At 39.4% G+C, this 12280-nt stretch overlaps 1 protein-coding gene across 1 annotated transcript in view; it reads right to left on the bottom strand.

Moving 5' to 3' along the window:
* SPIDR (scaffold protein involved in DNA repair) overlaps positions 1 to 12280 on the bottom strand; it is a gene marked incomplete at both ends in the record, with an annotated part of 203492 nt that overhangs the window by 140757 nt on the left and 50455 nt on the right. The window contains one exon of the mRNA XM_080639494.1: positions 8314 to 8570. Coding sequence (XP_080495620.1) covers positions 8314 to 8570 — 257 coding nt within the window. The remainder of the gene's footprint in view (positions 1 to 8313; positions 8571 to 12280) is intronic.

The following is a 12280-nucleotide window of genomic DNA, read 5'->3' as shown; positions in this document are numbered from 1 at the left end:
AAGAGCCCACACTTAAGCTACAAAATCTGCTATATCATGGAGAAAACAAAAAATATTTACGAAACCTTGGGCTCCAGTGAACCTCCAGGTAAGCTTAAGAATCTTGCTTAAACCTGCTTTTAATATGGACTTTAAGACATGGGGCAACTAATACAGGTTAAGTGCAATGGAAGCTTTGGTACCAAGAGCAGCACAGTCAAGCACTGAACTTCATACAGGACAGCTTACTGTGCTGGTAACACTCTGCCCAGCCACATTTTCCCCAAAACTTAAGCACTCAAGCATTACTGCATTGCAACACTTGGGAGCAAGACAGTTCTATAAACTCTAGCAAACTGCCCACCCAGTTTCTCTGCTTGCCAGGGAACCATTCCCAGATGCACTCATAATTCAGCTTGGCTGCATGGTCTACATGTGCCATGCTGGGACAGGTAGATGCCAGTTCAGCTAGGCTTAGAAATGCAGCAGTTAAGCCCATTTTAAGTCTTGCCTGCATGAGTCTGCCATTGAACTGTGTGGTTGGACTACAGCAATACATAGTACAGCTAGTAGCTCAAAAATTTGATCTGGTGAAAGAAAACTGTTCAGCAGAAGTGTTCTAAAACCCTACTACATTCCTTCCACAGACAACAGTTAAAGAAACGTACGCTTTTGTCCAAATAATGCTAGAAAGCCTTAAGGTACCTGCACAAGACAGCACCTATTACTGGCTCACAGCCGAATTTCTTCCCCCTTTCCCTGAAACAGGGCTACAGTTGTGCCCAGTCAATCAGCTTCTACTCTTCTGTAAGCCCACTACTGTTGCACCTATGGCAGGATCACCCTGTAGCACAAAGGAAAGCAAGTTCCTGGTTTCGTGGCTATTGCACGCAACAGTAATACACTATTCTTGCTTCAGGTCTGATATGCCTACCAGGTAGGGTCTCACTGACACTTACAGCTTCATTACAAATTTGCTAACCATGCTTGTATTAGGATAACAGTTACTACAAAGGTCCATGAAAAGTAAAACTGCCTTTCGTTAGCAGCCGTTTGTGCTAATAAAATTCATTTATGTTTGTTAATAACAATTCTTCCATTCACTTTCCAAATGCAGTTAAAAATAGTTTACACTGAAAACAACATAAAGCATTTTGCACTTCTTGACTGCAGAATATAAAATTTGAACAAAATGCACTTATGAGCAGTTCTTAGCTGCTTATTGGAAATGTGGTTTTTTAATAATGTCTGTTTGATACATTGTGAAATTGCAAAATACAATTCAAGAACATGCCATGCACAAAAGGAATTTGATGGCAAGAGAGCTGGCAGTTTATGGTTTGCTTCTTTTGAAAGGTAGAAACAAAGAAATGTAAATAGCACTCCAAACCCAGTAGCCTCAAACACGTAAAACAAAGAAAAGGGTGCTTTCTGTTACATATGCTAACAGGTTGATGATAATGGCATTTGAAAACTACTAGTTCCTCATACAGTACAGGTGCCCACACTGTTGCAAACACTTTTGTATGTGCTGTGAGACACTAAACTCACAGTCAGAAGCTTTCCCGGCTGTGCAGATTAAAGATAAGACAGTTACACAGAGCTTATGCAAAGCTTAAGCAGGTGCCAGCTTCAGTGTAAGAATGAACTCCATGTTTTGGTAAAAAGCAAATGGTTAAAATTACTATTATTTTATTCCAAATTGCATGTCTGTGGATTGTTCAATACCTAATGCGCTTTCAGCTTTGGTAGCTAGCTGGGTTTACTGGGACAAAAAGTCATTTTTTGGCATAGATTCTAGCACATGGAAGTAACTTATTTCGGCAATACAAGGTGAATAGAAGGAGATGAATAATATTCACTTTTCACTGCACATACATTGTCTCTCTGAAATATCCCCTACCTTTCCTAGCTTTTCAGCTATTCAGGCTGCAGAAACTGTTTGGGTTAATTTTGTCAGATCTAAGACCTTTGTTGCCATCAAGGGTGGAGGCTGGATTCTACAGTACCAACTCTTGGTTAATCTGCAGTCTGTATTTATTTGTACATCTAGCTGCTTCAAGGAGTTTAAGAAAAGTTATTCAGTTCCCACATCTAGCCCTTATGATATATTTAATTGTCTTCCATGACAAACCCAACATCCAGTGTGTGCTTGTATATGTGTGTTTATATATAGCAAATATATTGTGATTACTAATGGACAATTTCTGTAATCAAGGGAGCTGACAAACTGTATTTAAGTAACAAAAACTGTAATTTGAGATGCATATTTTACTGACCTGCACTTCAAACTTGCCCTCAGAATATTTTAATATGAGCAAATTGAACACATTTGGCAAATTGCTAATGCAAAGGCTGTTTAGTGAAGCCAAACTGCTCAGATACAATCTCCACTGCCCACAACCTTTTTATTTTTAATCACAAAACTTTCAGCACAACTATTTTGTTCCTTTAAATCCCTGAAGGGGGACAGATTTAACAAGCAGAAATCCATATCCTATTTCTGTACTAAATCTGAGCTTGTTGAAATACTGTATTTAAACCAACATGTTGCCATTGCTGTCGATGTCCAACAGTATCCACATGAAAGACAGCTTTGATGACTGTAAGAAAGCTCAGCACCTAGTACAAAAGCTCTGTTTCTGGTGGCTGCCTCTTTCCACAAATTTCAACAGCAAGACTGAAGAATTTTGTGCCACTATGTGACAAGTATCACCAAAAGGTAACACTGAGCCTGATCAGTGACTCTGAGGCTGGTGGTCCCTACTTTCCAACTCCAAAGAGGCTAACAGAAAAAAAAACAACAACAACAAAAGCGCATTAGTGAGTAGGTTGTGTTTTGAAAAGCCATTTTCAATCTTTCTGAAGTGCTGGAGATCTGTGTTTATTTATTATTAAGGTTTTCATTCAGCAAGGCACTTACCAAAAATAACCCTACGTTCATCCAAGCCTACTCCTTTCCAGACTTCATCTGAATCTAAAAACAGTGACCGCTTAAGCATCTCATTATCGAGTCATCTCTTCATATACACTATACTTCAGGACTCCTTGTATTTCAAAACACTATAGGTTACACAAATATATAATCCCATCTCAGGAGTGGGCAATAACCCTCCCTCTTTTCAAAGCAAGGACAGAACTCCTCTCATATTTCCAAGTTAATTGGTGAAGTAACTGGCTTCTGCAACACTCACCTGACCATTTTGACTCCATGAGGAGCTTGCTAAAGAAGAATAAAGGGCCCCTAAGCCTGCTGGCACTTGATTTGTGAACACTGCAAACTCATCAGCTATTATCAACTAGCTTACAATGCTCTCTGATCTATTGTACCCATCCAGAGAGGGTTTGTTTACACTAGCCAAATCAAAAAGGTAGACATACTGAAAGCCTCTTCTAGAGTCCTAAAGATTCAAGGATTTGGAGCTTCTCTAAAGAGTTCAATAAGCCAGAAGTCTTTCTGAGTCCATGTAGTCACTCACCATCTTTTTTCAATTGTTCCACAAAAGAGGTCACCTCTACAAAACGTATGTGGAACAAAGACACCATTTTTCGTGACTCCTTGTAGCCCAGTGAAAGCAAGCAACTGCATCAGCCAGAAGTGACCATCTAGAGAATTTACAATGTCTTCACCTGTAAATTCCCAATTGTAAAATATTCTAGAGACATCCTCAATACCACCTTTAACAATTAGACTGTAGCAAGTAGTACATGGACACTATAACGAATTACTCCTGCAAATCAAGAATAGTTCTTTGCCAGAGAAACCAAAGCTTTATCATTTCTGTGTAGTGAGATTTATTTTCCAGGTAATAGCTGCCTCTGACAGTGTGGAGGAAGAGATGTAAGGAGGATTACAGTTCTAACTGCCAAGAACAGGGTGAGTGACCACTTTCTACATCCCTTATGGCCTCCCATGAGAGATTTTCAGTGAAACTTTCTAGGCGGTTGATTTTCCCATGCCTCTACTTAGCCAAATGCTCTCACAGAAACTATCTGAAATAATTTAGGAACATCTTTGGAAATAGGAAAGCTTTTGGCACCCGCTCCTGTCACAGTTTTCAAAACATTGATCGCTCCCCTTCTTATGAGCCACTGAAAAATAGCCCAAAACCACAGCTGAAAAGTTGACTATAGTTCTCTGGCTCTTCAGAATCCCTACCAAAAAAAGTTACTCCATATTGTCTTACAGAAGAGGCCTTCAGCTGAACCAAGACAATTCAATAAGGAGAGGCTTCCCAGAAATCAGTTATCCCTTTTCTGGCTGGTATTAACAAAAGTAAGTAAATAAAAATCAAATGCCAGATTCACATGCACTTTTTCTTACAGAAGAGAGTAATGAAGTCAAAAGGAAGACTCTGCAGGAACCCATGAGGTAAAGGAACAGCCTTCCCTTCAGTTCTGAAGGTTCTGGCTTGCCTGAGCAGAGATCTTGCATAGAAAAGCAAGCTCCATGGTTAAACAAACCAAAGGCATCAAAATTACTTATTTCTGATGGGGAACAACTGTACCCTGCTAAACCATTCCAATCGGTAATGTACATTACACATTAAATTGGAGAATTCTGTTATTTTAAGGAAAAAGGTGGGGTTTTTTTCCTGTTAATACCAAACATCTGGCCCCGTGAAACCATCCACACTTTATAAAAAAGAAAGATGCTTTAACTTTCAGTAAGTGCAAAATAACTTGCACATGTACATTGCCAGTGATTACTAGTGCAGCCATTATATGCTTCAGTTATAATCTCCTACTCCAACAAGAAATTCACTAGCAAGGAAAACTTAATTCAATAGTTCAAATCAGCATAAGAACAGGAGGGTCAAAAGGGCTAGTGTGTTGCTGTTACACCCTCATGCTACTAGTGGACATGTGTAAGAAAGAACAGACCCTATTTTAGAGTAAAAGCCTGCTTTATTTGTGCCAGCTCCTTCCTCCCTTGGCAATTTCCTTTATTTTCAGGACCTCAGTTGGTCTCATGTGACAACCGGGTTTCATTTTACTGCACACAGTACCAGGACATTCTGTAATTTTCTCCCCTTTTGATATCAGAGGTTAATTTTAGCAGATCAGATCTCTATGTGGTCTGCATACAAGTACATATACGATAATTAAACAGAATTTCCCAAGATTTTATTTTACTATCAAACTAAAAATGGCCACTCAAACATTAAAACCAACAAACAAAAAGCAGCTGTTCTTCACAACTACAAGCTCTTGCAACATGACAGATTTAGAACTAGGGATAACATTATATAACTTAAGATATCTGTTTCCTGCACTGAAACTTGGACTGGTTTGTTTTATTTTTTTTCCCTGATGGAAATAGAATCTTAGTAGAAAAAGCAAACAATCTAAAACACCTTTAAGGAAGGTTTACTTGTAGACAAGAAGAGCTGGATGCATCCATGCATTTTGAGTTTTCTTCTTTCTTCTTTATAAATAAAGAACTCAGTTACTTGTTTAACCTCTGTAACAAACATTGAGACTCTCACTACTCTTCATTACTCCCTTCTTTCACAAGGGAGCTTTGAAAGACTTGGAAATAGTGCAGTTTAGACATTTCACTCTGTAGCATTTACATGAATTACAAATCTAAAAAGAAGTTCCTGAAAACTTCTATTTGCAGTGTATACGCTCTCTCATCAGGTGTGCAAATCACTTCCATTATTTTCCCATGCAGTGTTGACTCAAGCTGAGAAACTGAATCTTTATGGTGGAATAAAAGGAATATCCAAACCAAACAGCTGTTGACCTGATCACCAAGGCAACTCACCTCAGGACTAAATACCACTTCTTTATCAACTCTCTTAGTAGCTCATGGGTGTAGTAAAATGCCATTTATCTGTCAGCATACCTGAAAAACTATGCCACTCCTACTCCATCCGTCACCAATTTTGCTTAAATAAGGGTGGTGAGACAAGATGGCATGTAAAACCAATGTTTAAGGTGAAGATGTCCAGAATCAGAGATATGGCTGTGAATCCAAGAGATGATACTTCCTGACTACATGACAAACTGGCACCTCCTGCAGCACTGCCCTGCAGGTTACTTCAGAACCTGCCTGGGATGACCAACAGCCCTGAAGGACAAACACCCCCATACAGACTACCTGCTCTCCCCTGTGGACTGTGGCAGAAAGAACAATCTTTACTTACAACAACTTTGGGACCAAATACTAACATTACAGGGGATACACGAACACAGACAAGAGTTTGGCAAATGCGCACAGAACAGTTCAGTCCATAGGCATGGTGGGGGAGCAATTGCTTCTGTCATGACTTTCTTGTCTGCAAATGCTAATCACTTTCCAAAACTCCACTTAACTCCTAAAGAAGAAGACTGCAACATGCACCTTCAAATTTCACTCATCATCAGCAACACTGTATATTGTGCATGTTCTTTTGGGGACCTAGATAGGTTTCTCATTTTCTTTCCATTCAAAGTTGTTGAATTTACACTAGATTTTCTAACACTAGGACCAGCAGAATTTATTTTAACCATCCACAACCAGCTTACTTCCGAAGTTTTCTCTTGGCTCGGTTACATCTTGATTTTTGTAGTGTATGACAAACCTTTCCCCAAACTGGTCTTCAATCCACAGCACTGAAAACCTGAGCTTTCCTATTCACTGTTAGCAGATCAATGAAAATGTTCTCCATCAACAGTAAAAGGAAAGATGGCAGAGACACGCACAAAATTAATGCCCTGAACAGGAAAAGTGAAAAGATGACTATTACCTGGACAAACAAAATAACTAGATAAACAAAACCCATAACTGAGGAATTTCCTGCCTGCTTCCCTGTTCCCAACGGAACCGAAGGTGGAACCACAGGATGGAAGAGTGAAAAATCCTGCAAGCTCTGCTCCTCTGGCCACTCCCAACAGATTACATTCTGTATCATTGTGGTTGGCTTGGGTTGGTTGGTTTGGTTTTAGAGCTATTTCTCCTCTTACACACTTGTTTCATAGTATCTTTCCTGTAAAAGATATTTTTGCACTAACATTGTTGATAGTACAGGTCATCAAGTGAAGCTGGTAGCTGCAGATACAAATCATGTGTAAGATACAGAACTCCTAACTAACCCTGAAATGTTACTGCAGCGGCCGAACGTTTTTATGGCCTCAGAAGACTACTGGGCAAACTCATGAAAAGACAAACCCACTGAGTGTAGCAAACAGCTCTTAAGCAGTAACCTGCTGAAAGCTGGAAGTGCATCTGGGCAAAATACTGCTATACACTTGTCCTGTTCTTATTCCTTTCACACATACTTGCTTTGGCCACTAACAGGCATTTCTGGAGGTTACAGCTTTGGTCTGACATAGTACAGTAGTGTCATTATATTTCTAAAGTAACAACAAATAAAGCTTGAATGCACAAGCAAAACACTTCTGAGCATAGAGATCCTCAGTAATCAGGACCTTCAAATCTGTTCCCTCAGGCAGCATTTTGAAATAACCACAAACATTTTTAGAGAAAAATATGGTCTGGCTATTTCACCAAAGGGAAGATTCATTTTTAAGGAACTGATTGCTTGATTACTGTACATAGAATCACCTGTGAAAAAAGTAAGAAGGAATCACAGTGTTGAAAATATTTGTAGTTGTAGTCTCCACTACAGGATACAGGCATACCTTCATATACACCATTTATGTTCAAGCAACTTTCATTAACTCAATATAGGAAGTGATCACTTCTGTACTGCGATTAGCTAGAGAAATAGTGAATTATGAATATCAAACTTCCACTGCTCAGGCTGTTTTCTTTGAGCAGTTAGATACCATTATTATTTAATGCATGTATTTCACGTATTTAACATTTTTAATTTAGTCATAGAGATTTAAATTTCAGATTAATAAATACATCCCACCTTTGCTTAAATATCACTTTGTCCTGCACTATTCAGATACTGCTCATCCACTCCTTTCCTACAGGATTTTGGATACTATTGCCCTGACAAATCTGGAGAGGACCAAAAAAAGAAAAAATCAGAGGTACAGCAATTTTGCAGACTATCTGGAGAGGCACAAAGCAAGCAAACTAAAACAGTAGTGTGTCCACTCACACATGTGTAAGGCACCGTAAAGCATTATTAGAAGTGCAAAACCCATATGGATTTGTACACAGGAGTTCAAAAGCTTTCACCACAGATTTAAAATCTGAACTGAGTTCTTTCTTGCCCTGTTTGCTTGTTTACAGATAAATGTCATTCGTTCAGTTTTTGGAATTTGCATCTCTAAAATGTTAACCCTGTAAATGCATTCCTACTGTTCTGTAAGTATTCTTTTATTTACAATTAAGAAAAAATAAGAATGCCTTAAGGCAGACAGTGCATTTACCTCAGCAGCTTCCTCTTCTTCACGGACTCAGCAAGGGCTTGGGAGGCTTTGCCCACCTGCTTCCCAGGGGTGCTGAGAAGGGCCTCTGCAGACCTCAGCCACTCGCTGGCTGGCCGTGCTGTAACATCCCCGGTGTCCGCTCCTGCCCTCGACTGTAAGCTCTTAGTGGATCCTGGGGTAGTGGTCGCCAGGCCCGTCCCTCCTTCTCCCACGCTGTCATTATCAGATGAATACTCAGAAATTTCTGTCAAAGCTGTCTAAACAAATAAAAATATAAAGCTATTTAAACAGAATGCTAATGAGACAGTACACGCTTTTGTAGGCAGTTATTTATGTTCTTTACCAATTCATAAATTGAAGGCAAATTTATTAATATAGCTTGGACAACTTCATTGTAAATGCACATTAATCTTTCATAAGTCAACATGAACTCCTGAATAATGACTATCTCTTGGGGGACAACTGGACAAACAACAGAATTTATCAAAACAGTAAGCCAATGCTTATCTCTATCAGAAGTTTCCAGGCAAGTGTTAGGATTAAAGCAAGTTTTCAGGAAAGCAGAAAGAGGCTAATGAGCGACTGGCAGGAAAGCTGAGAGAAAGGGAGCTTTCACATCAGGATTCAAGTAGGAAGGCTGCCTTCATAGTCAGAATGCAGGGAACACATGCCTCTCTTGAGAGCTCGTAGCTGGCAGAAAGTATGTGATCTTTGGTTAAAACAAGATTTTGACCACTAAAGCTGGCCTTCATTTCTGTCCAATAGGCCTATAGATTCCCAGGAAGGTTTCAGAAGTTGAGCATAAGCTATCAGGCTGCATCCAGGTAGCTCCAGGGAGGATTGATCACTGGTCAGCAGCCAGGGCTGGAGTTCAGACTCATAAAACCTCGGTGGAGCTCTTTCTCCTATATACTCAAAGGACACACTGAACTCATCCCACTGAAGGAGGCATGAGAGCAGAGGATGCGAAGGCCCCAAGTGTGCAAAGAGACATGGAAGGCTGAGGGGAGGGCTGGTAACAAAAATTCACTGGTTCTGGCTCAGCTTGTTCTACTGCTCCTACCTGGCTCCTGCACAGCAAGGGCAAGGCAGCTGCGTTGGCACTCTAAGGTGAGCTCTGCACAGTTGTTATGTACATTATGCCCTCTTGACATAGTATTTCTTAAAGTACCAAGTATTAAGCAAAAACACTTGGAAAGCAGCGTTTTGCCTAGTACAGAACAAAATGATCTAAAACTCTGAAATAGCCAGAAGACTAAGAAACATGAGCTGGGCTCAGTCCTGCTGGAGCTAGCTGAGGAAAAAACCAAACCAAAACAACAAACCACACTCTCTGCAAGTTCTGGTGGGGTAAGCATAGTACTAGTCCCATCACTGGGACCACCAGCACTAACCCAGCTCAGGGAGGTTTGCACAAAACTGTTCTGTAGAAAAGTTAAATAATTCAGCCTGATCCTTATAAGAACCAAAACCCAGAGCAAAACATTAGCTTCACATTACCAATGGGGAAATGGAAAAACCCAAAGACTGCTGCTCCAGTCCTGAAAAAAGAATTAGTCTATTCCTCTGGTCTAATGTAGTAAGCAGCTCCTCACACAGGTTATCTAACAACTAGCTCAGATAAAGACTTTAAAGATAAAAGAGGAAAGGGAAGGAAATCACTGCATTCAATAACGCTGTTGTATGTTCTTAATTAGTGTAATAATCTGAACCCAACATTTCTCTGCTGTGCACAAAAATGAGTTCAGCTCTCACCAGTTCTTTAATACATTCTTCACATAAATGACGAGGCACTGTGCTCATGTTCTGAGAGCTTACCTAAGTATTCTGGAAATTGGAAGGACCTTTTAAAGTTATCCAGAGAAGGAGAATAGCTAAAAGAATGTAATTAATATCAGCCTTTTTTAAACACAACACAGTCAACATTCATCCCTTGGCAACAATATTTCTCTGAAAACAAACTCCTTCCACATTGGAAAAGAGCCAGGAATAAAAGGTTTCAAACAGCATGAAAGCAGTAAGCAAGCACTTAATTCTTAAAACACCATTCCGATGCGCTCTTGTGCTTTAGGAATGCTTTAATTTTGCTTGAATTGCCACGATACCTACTGCACCTAAAAAAAGGATACAAACCTAAGTTCTCTGAGCAAGTAAAAAGCACATGCCAAACCCTGGGGATGTGCTGCGAGCTAAACGCATGTTTTAATCCTACTGGCTGTTGTAAGAGTTAAGAAGCTAAGTAAAGATTGTCTAATAAATCATTTAATTCTTCTGCTAATAGTTATTACTGTATACTTGTTTAGACTTAACTTCCCCAAGGTAACCGTACTTGGGGAGTTTTGGTTTTGGGTTGTTTGCTTGTGAGGGATTTTTTTTTTGGGGGGGGGGGGGGTTGCCAGCTTTTTTACTTTGTGCTTTTTTTTTCTTAATGGGTCAGTTGGAAACTTGTCTTAAAAGAGGAAGCTATAAAAACGGAGAAGAAAAACAAAGAACAAAACCTCAAACTTCCAAGTCTGTGCATTATTTAACTGGAGCCACCATCAAGAATACAGTCTTAAGAGAAAAATATTTTCAAAACATACACACATGATTTTTCAAGTACCCAGTCAATGCACTGGTGTGTCTGCCATTATGGTGGTGGACAGCTGGCAAACAATCATTTAATTTCTTAGGTTCACTTCAAACCAATCATCGATAAATAGTGAAGAAATTGTTTAACAATTATCAGTATCATGAAGCTGAACTTTCCAGAGGTCATTTGGCTTTTTTAAATACCATCTCAAGTAACATCACTAAGAGGCTCTGAAAAGCATCACTGCTAAGCACAGAGAAGTGTCAAATTAAAAGCAGTTGACTACTTATTATTTTTAAAAAAATAGTAAATTTAGGTTATGGTGGTTGAAGGTACAATGTTCCCCACTACACACAGGTTCAGTTTCCCCACCCCAATCCCTTCCTCCAGCACCTGAGCCCAATTTAATTATCCTCATCCCAGGGTTTACCATGTCTGTCTCCCATATATCCCAATCACTCCAAATAGTTGGTAGTAGACTGTTCACTAAGATTTACCTATCATTTCCAATGGTGGCCTTGCCACAACGCTTCTGTATCATGCTGTATCACTTTTCCACATCCAAAGGCTGAGTGGAAAAAAAAAATGCATGAGCTGACCTCAATCACTCTCTCACTAGAACAGTAAACATGGCTCACTTTGTTAACTTTCAGAATAAATCAATTTGCTCTGTGAAAAGTTTAATTTGAAGGATTCTAAATGCTCTCCTTTTATGGCTCTTTCTTTTAAGGGAAAATGACCTGAATATAAATGCACAGAATACTGCTACTGTTTCTGATAAGCTTTGGCTACAGGAAAACAAAGTCAGTGAGTACTGTAGCTGAGCATCCAGGACCTTGTATTTTAAAAACAAGCACATTTAAATCAAAATGCTTCAAAAGACAGTTCTTAAGATTAATTAATTTATAATGTGGTTTTGACAGCATTCACCAGTACTAGCTAATGTAGAGGATGGTACAAACGTAAAAATAGAAACTAGACTGAGAAGCAGTGAATATTCTCCGCCCCTCCTCCACCTCCCCCCGCTAAACAATTAAGATTGCTAAAGAATATATGATTACTTGTGTCAATGTAAAAGAAAAAAAATCACCCAAAAAAATTATCACAGAAATGGTAAAATCCTGGCCCAAATAGTTCAAAGACAAAACTCTTGACTTCAGTGAAATGATGATAGCATTCATAAGCATGCAGATTTTGCATGCAGGCAGCACACAAGACACCTTTCTGTTACTTCTGCAACCAAGTACTCCTTCACGCTCGGGAGATTTGCTTCAGCTGCCTGTTGCTTTGCCTTGAACACTCTGGGAATTCTTTGGGAGTACCTTTGCAATCTGCACAGCATTTACCTCTAAAAGGTCTGAAAAAAATTACCTTTTCACTTCAATAATGATGGAA

Source organism: Psittacula echo (assembly GCF_963264785.1).
Source record: "Psittacula echo genome assembly, chromosome: 2".
Classification (NCBI taxonomy): domain Eukaryota; kingdom Metazoa; phylum Chordata; class Aves; order Psittaciformes; family Psittacidae; genus Psittacula; species Psittacula echo.
This window is presented reverse-complemented; position numbering and strand designations above follow the sequence as displayed.